Source organism: Vigna unguiculata, chromosome 3, assembly GCF_004118075.2.
Source record: "Vigna unguiculata cultivar IT97K-499-35 chromosome 3, ASM411807v1, whole genome shotgun sequence".
NCBI lineage: Eukaryota > Viridiplantae > Streptophyta > Magnoliopsida > Fabales > Fabaceae > Vigna > Vigna unguiculata.
The window spans coordinates 3,828,168-3,836,144 of record NC_040281.1 but is presented as its reverse complement, the minus strand read 5'-3'; the positions used below and the strand labels follow the sequence as shown (position 1 = coordinate 3,836,144).

The 7,977-nt window shown below is 31.4% G+C and overlaps 1 protein-coding gene across 1 annotated transcript; it reads right to left on the bottom strand.

Annotated features, from left to right (window-relative positions):
* Positions 1–3,894: 3,894 nt before the first annotated feature.
* Positions 3,895–7,764, bottom strand: LOC114178948 (gamma carbonic anhydrase-like 2, mitochondrial). The gene is made up of 2 exons (XM_028065104.1): positions 7,274–7,764; positions 3,895–4,465 (listed from the first exon to the last, which is right to left on the bottom strand). The coding sequence occupies exons 1-2, from the start codon at positions 7,665–7,667 to the stop codon at positions 4,089–4,091; spliced, it is 771 nt and encodes a 256-aa protein (XP_027920905.1). The 5' UTR covers positions 7,668–7,764; the 3' UTR covers positions 3,895–4,088.
* Between the last annotated feature and the right edge of the window lie 213 nt (positions 7,765–7,977).

Below are 7,977 nucleotides of genomic sequence, written 5' to 3'. Positions count from 1 at the left end.
AACATCCCCACCTAAATAATTATGAAAAAACATTATCTATATCTACCTTTTGGGTATGAAGAAGAAGATTAGGAAGAAGATGGTGTTGAGATTGAGGCATGGTTGTTCTCCAACAAGGAACCAAATAATTGAAATGGAAGAAGCCTCTGGACTTATAGAAGAGAGCAAAAGAGATAGGATTATATAGGGGAAATCTTAGTTGAGAGGTCAATATCTCTAAATTATTATATAAATTTCCCATTAATCTAATGCTTACATGATGCTTCAATATTTCTTTTCATATTATAGTTTTTAAATGTCCGTGTGGAGATAAAAATTAATCTCCCTGTTGTTGATCATAATTTTTTTTTGAATGGAAGATACTTAACCACTACACCAACGGATAAGTTATAGATTATAATTGATTATTTTGTGAAATGCATATAAAAAAAATACTTAATAGTTGTCGATTTTTCTAATTAAATATGTTTTAAATAATGTTCCCACATATGTGCCAACTATTTCCTATTATTCAAATTTATCTCTTCTTCCAACCTCCTCTTCCGGGAAAAAGGGAATAATGACTAATCTAGATTTTATTATGTGTTTTAATGCATAGTTTTATTTTATTCATGTTAGGGATTCAAACAAAGAATAAGGGTGTGAATTTAACTATTTCTATTTCTGTTTTTAAAGTAAAAAGTTATTCATACATTTAATTGGTATAATTTGTTATCTCACCATCATCTGCAAAAGAAGTATAAAAGAAGTATAGGTGAATTTGCATTATTATCTATTTCAAGCAATTATGATGGTAATATTTCATTTACGAAAATGGTTAAGAAAAAAAAAAAGTTATCGCACTTCACCAATCCAAACATTAAAGACCGAATGAAAACAAAAGTATTATATAAAAAATCAAATTGAGTTTTTTTCAATGAATTTATTTATTTGATTTTGTCCTAGAAATGGTTTACTTCCATCAAATTCAAAATTGCATTTACCAAAATGCAATGGTCCGTTTTAATGAAATTGTAAATAAAAATAAAAAGTGAAATTAAAAGGTATAATAAGATAAAAAATATATCAGCGATCTAATTAAATTTAATAGATATCAAGTGAATATAATAAAAGATTTTGTAGTACAACAAAAGAATCTTCAAATAAAACTAAATTAAAGGTTAGAACGAATAGAGGAAATAAATATTTTATGTTAGTAAACTAAAGGTTCAAGTAATTGAAGATTAAAAATTCATAATTCAATCATTCTCATATAAAAGAAATAAACTATGAATAAAAATATTACCAAAATAGTATAAATAATCAAATGTTTAATTATTTGATTAAATAAAATTAATATTTGTGTCTCTTGAAATGAACTCCACCCTCTAAACTAAACATCATAAAAAAAATTATAATCATAGTTGTAACTAGAGAAAAAAAATATCTCCTGAAAATATTAGTTAACTTTGTGAATATTAAACAAATAATTAAGAGAGAAGAAATTTTTTGCAGTAAAAAAATAATGATTTTCTAAACTATTGATATTTTTTTTATAATTAAAAAAAAACAAATGTAAAAATAATATATATAAGTTTTCAGTTCAATAACTAATAATAATGTTATCTATACCCGTATCAATATCCAGAAAATTCCAACAATATTCACGACAACAATTCACAACAAGAAGTGATCTATTTGCCATCTTATCAAGCATGTCGGTTTTTAAGAGATTCAACTCATTCTTATCACACCTTTCTTTTACACTTCAAGTGCCCATTTTTTAACTTTAATATATCATTTACACAACTTTAGGTCACTCCTAATTCCCCCCTTTAATTACGATTTTTCCAGCTCACAGTACGCGAAAAGTGGAGTCCAAACATTTTATTTTATATCCCAAAATGGTCCACTGCTGCAGATGAATTTTTTAATTTTAATTTTCAAATTATCAATAAGAGGGTTCCTCCAACAACACATTATTATTATTTTCTTCTGATGGGCGTGGAATAATAATATCCATTATCCAACTACGTCAACAACGATAGGAAACAAATAAAGAAATTCCATTACATGGGATCTGCTACGAAGATTTTTGGTCGAAAATGATGTAATAATGTTGGTGGAGTCAATGTCATCACAAAGATAAGCTCACTAAAATGTGTTTTACAACAAATCATGCAATAAGAATTAAGCTAACTTTAAAGAATCTTTGACCATCTAAGTGGAGTTGCTCCACGGCACCACCCCCTGATTCAGGGCTCTACACTTACATTTTAGTATCCTCCATTTTCACCACATTGTGCTCTTTGTACGGTTTTTTCTTTTATATTATCCCATTTTTTTGCCCTAATTGATTCGAGCAACATTTTGTAGTGCTTTAGTTTTAATTATTGACACATTGGAAATGGTTGTTGTTGAACAGTGATCTTTGACATGGGTGTAGATATAAGAGTAATGCAAGCATCGAAGTCTTCGTTTTACTAAAATAAAACCGCTGAAATCTAGAATAGAGGGATTTGTCTCAAGTTTCAATTATGGATCGTATATTGTGACGTTGAATTTCCTTATCATATGTATTTTCCAAATCATTTTGGGAAACGTTAATATAAGAAATAAGGTTGGAAAATGATTGAGGGAATTGTAAGGAAAAGTTGGAGATGTAAGTAAGAAGAATATGGTTTATATGTAAATGGAAGAACGATGAGTTATTGGTCCGAGTGGTACTATACTCGTCTCTCTTGATCAAAGTGTTAAATTCAAATTTTACGAATTAAAAACCTGTGTTTGAAAGGGACGTAGTTAGGAGGGAAGAATTCAATAAGTAAATATTGAATATTTGCTTCGAGGCATTCAGAATGTCAAAGTAAGGTTTTTTTTTTTTTTTTTTTTATATCTAAGTTGTACATTTTAAAACTGGTAAAATCAACTTAAGGATTGTTCAAATTACATCAAAATAGGTGAGAAAACATTAAAATGTGATAAAAGAATGTCCTGTTGAGAGAAAGTAGAACTTGATGCTTCAAGATTTTGTATTTAAATATTGTAAATTAAAAAAATAATTGTACGTTTTAAAACTGGTAAAATCCACTTAAGGATTGCTCAAATTAGATCAAAATAGGTGAGAAAACATTAAAATTTGATAAAAGAAAATGTCCTGTTGAGAAAAAAGTAGAACTTGATGCTTCAAGATTTTGTATTTAAATATTGTAAATATATTTTTTTGGAAATAATACTTCACTAAAAGGGTTCAATCAAGTCTTATTTTGAAAATTAATTATCAGCAAAACTTATAAATATTCCACATCAATAACATTATGATTCAAAAAAATATTAAAAGGAATTATAAGTTTAAATCATTTACAGGCTTGATTATTATAACTTATATATATTTTAATTTTTATTTACATGGTACATTTTACTTAAATTTTTATGTTTACTTTGAGAGTTAAGAACATATAAAATTATGCCTTATTTTAGCTTTTAGAGTGAAAAAAATTAATGATATTATATTAATTTAATATTCTGTTATATATTATTAATTATTATTATTATTATTTTATTGATTTATTAAAAAGATTGATGAAGACATGTTTTCATAATAGTTGCCCTCACCAGCATGCATCAAGTATCAACTAGGGATGCGCTGGAATTTGAATCACCTCTCATTCTTAGCACAAAAAGATATAGAGCAGACTCATACATTACAAGAATACTTCAATATAACCATGAGGAAAGTGTTGAAAATAACAGCGTCAAAGGAGAACTGCCCATACCTTTCCTACGGAAACTTCAAAACAAAACTCAAATCAACTCCTGCGTCTCACTAGCACATGCCTGCAAATAGTATATTTGTTTGAAAAAAATGGATAAAAAGATATAACAATGAACCGGTCCAATTATGAGTAATACTAATGGCCAAAGCTAAAAAGATGCATTCTCATCTCTGATAAATATCACTCCAGTCAAATTTTATAGACCATGATGCCAATAATCTCAGCAAGGAATACAAAGAAAATACAAAAAGCTTGCTCTTTGTTTTTGATTCTTATTTCCTTACAAGCAGAACTCCAGCTAACGGATACATAGAAGAATAACAAAAAAGAGCATCAAACAGAAATACCCAAGGACTTCTTAAACTTCTCAACCTCCAAATATACTGTGGAGTAAGGAAGGAACTCTGAGTAGTGGTCTCTGCTCAGATCATTTATAGCAACTGCAAGTTTAGGGATTTCTACGATTTCCTCATGGGTCAAAGTCCTCACAAACCTCGCTGGATTTCCTGCCCAAAGTTCACCAGAAGGAATTCGCCTTCCTGGTGGAACTACTGACCCAGCTTCAAGGATTGACTGTGTCTCCACCAATGAACCTTCCATTAGGATGGAGTGCTGCCCAATAATGCACTCTGGCTCAATAGTGCAGGACCTCAAAAGGCTGTATGCCCCAATTGTCACGTACCTCTCTATTGAAGTGTCAGCCGGAAGGCCTGTTTCGCAGAAGACAGCATAAACAATACTAATATTATAAATGGAGTTGTATCGTTGGTATGTATGTATAAGAAAATATCATATTTATGTCAATGACCATAAAGATTAATGTGATTGTTTAGTTATTGCATGTATATCTTCAAAGGATTCAAATTACGAAACAATTAATCAACTTTCATTTGGATAACATACGTTTAATTCTTTATAATTGGTTTTGGTTAGTTTTTATTTTAAATTTCAATTTGTGTGCAACTTAATTGCAACCATTATGACAAGTAACTATGTTTCCATTATAACAGGAGATCTATAATTCTCATGGATTAGAAGAAAGTTTCAAGCTGTTATTATTTGAAATGCAGAGAATGAAAAGTAATCAAAACATTGTAGTTATTCTATATTTGTACTATTTTTAATTTGTATGATTAAACAACAAATTATATATATATATATATATATATATATATATTTTAAATTTCCAAAATAGTCCCATGCGTTGCACGGGTAAAATACTATTAAGCAATACATTCAAAAACTATAATTAAGTCTATCCCATATGAAATTTTCAAGGATCTTTGGAAACAGCAAAGTTATTCAACTCCAGATGACAGTAAATAATTCCAAAGGAGTATGCAGATAACTAACCCCAGTTCACAGTAAACAGCTTGACAATGAATATCGCATTCTGATATTATTTTCAGAGTAGTGATATAAACATTACCCATACAATACAACCACTTACTTAATTACTTGTTGTCAAATATCATTGGTTCATTCAAATGTTATTATTATTATTATTACTATATTATATTATAAAAGGGTTGTCAATTGGTTGTGCACAGAGGAGTTATCAAACCATTATTTTCCATTTTGAAACAAGGATAAAGACTAATTTTCCTGAAGAAACACAGCCTACAATGGTTGGAGGGAGATTGGAAGTGTCGAACAGGACCATCACATACAAGTACAACGTACCTATAATAGTGGTAACAAAATTTATTCATTAGTATGTTAGGATGGGCCTAGAGAGGTCCGAAGGAAGAACAGGTAAATGTCTTCAACATTTTATAAGGTGGTCTTCGAATACTAGAACAATAATTAGTTTATATTTAAATTTTCCTAAAGACAGATAATGACACTAATAGGATCATCATTCAACTGTTGGCGTGTTTTAGGTTATATAATTGTAAGTGTAATCTTCCTAGCCTATTATGAATGAATGAAGAAAGGTGAATGCTGATTTTATGCTCGTTAGCTTTAAAGGTAGTCTTCTAGGTATTTTATGGTAAGTAGTTATTTTCTCTCTCTATTACTGTAGGACACAACCTCCAGATGCCCTCTTGCCAGACTCAAAATAACACAATAAATGACCAGATCACATGCACAAGTATGGCTCAACTCTTTGTAGCATACCACCCAAGTCACCTAAAGATCGAGGCCCTAGCATAGAGAACTAGTCGGATCAAACAAACATCTCTGTCACACTCCACTTCCACTCCATCTCCACTCCCCAAAAGTATTTTTAAGTTATCCTTTTCGATCAATAGAAAAAGAAGATAGATATTACAATCTTCAATGATATTAGAAAATTTTTCAATCCTACTGTCTCTACTGGAAATAAAATAAATCTTGCTCTCAATTTGAGAAAACTCATTTGTAAAAGCAGATGTCAACTAGTAAGTTAAGGACTTAAGGCCAAGCAACAAATATATTTCCCTCAAAAATGCTATTTGGTACACCAGTAGCACAAATATATATTACATGAAAAAAAAAATGGTATCATTTCACCCAAGGTTTCCAAAGTTTGGTTCCTATAAAGTGAATAAAGAAAAATAAGAATTGTCCCTTCAAAAGTGCTATTTGGTACAATACTGTTGCACGGAAATTTTACATGTATAAGCTGCATCATTTCACCCAAAGGTTCTTAAATTTGGCTCCAATAAAGTGAATAAAGATGCAATAAGTAATCTTAGTCATCCATGAGAACATCATCCATTGAGTTTTCAACACATTTATAATTTCTTATGCGTGTGGTATTGACGGTTGATTTTCTCATCCATGATTGAGATTACCTATTTAGTTTATCCTCGAAAGTAAAAAGTTTAGTGTAGACAAGTAGCACCCAAGTTTTTTTATTTTTTTATTCTATCAATTTGCTCCTGTTTAGATAAAGTCTTCACGAGCACTTACAGGGAAAAAAGGTAAAGTAAAATGAATTGAACATCTCGCATGAGCAATAATGAACTTAGGAATTTATCTCCTTTGAAAACTACAGTCTGTACGTTGATTGTTAATTTTAAATAGCTTATGAGAAAATTCCAATTAAATTTTTTTTCTCATTTTCATTGCTTAGATAGAAATTTATCCAAACAAGGTCTTACTAGTTATCCAATAAAATACAAAGAAACACCTGTATTCGTATATAATTCATATTAACAAGCATAGCATAGATAATATCAAAAACATACACTACATTTGTCTTTATTTTCTTTGGGCAAAAATGTGATGTTTTAGAACTTAGAAGCTAGTTATGTACCCAACTCCAAACTGATTTCAAATATATCAGGGCCAACACATTACCTTCCCTGACTGAATTATGACAATAGAAGTGTCAGTACAATGAAACACACCGGGGAAGGAGCATCAATTATATTCATAACTCAAAACTCCTGAATTAAACCATACTGAAAGACGAATTCGAGGAATTTCATAAGTAATACAACAAAAAGAACAAATGCACACAATTCACATTTCTAATTCCAATGTACAGAAACATAAAGGGAAGGAATGTGTTGGAATGGGAACCTAACCTGTCGGAGAAGTCCATGCGGCGTGAAGAACGGATCGTTCCTGAACGTTTGAGCAGAATCCGATGCTGATCTTGTTGAGATCGCCGCGTAGAACGCAACCAGGCCAAACAGAGGCTCCGTCCCACACGGTGACTTGGCCAGCGAGGACCACGTTGGGTGCCACGTAAGCATCCACTGCCACTTTCGGGAGCCACTGCCCCAACGGGATTATCTTCCTCTGCCCTCGGTAGTCCCACTTCACCCGATCCGGAGACGGAGTAATCGATTTCGCCGCCTCCGTCGCGAAAGCGCGCTCCGCGGCCAATAGCTGAGGCTGCGGTTGCGATTGCGCGTGCCTTACGAGCGAGTGTGCGCTTCGCAGGGCTCGTTTGGAGAAGCGTGCTAGATTCGCCATGAGAGAAACAATCAGAGAAAATGGAACCGGAAATCAGAGTGAGGGTGAGAAAGAGAGGAAGGAAGGAAGGGGGAATGAGTTAGTGGGCTACCGAGAGAAATCGGGTACTTCGAGCTCCATTCTTGGCCCAGAATGATAAACAAATGGGCCGTTGGATTTATCCTTCTAAAATTTTAACGCAGTTTCTTCTTGATTTTTACAATTTTTTATTTTCATTTTACTCTGAAAATAAATTTTTAACTTTCAAATTATGTAATCTGAAAATCATTTTCTTTAAAAAAAAAATTGATTTTATAATTTGAATATCTTT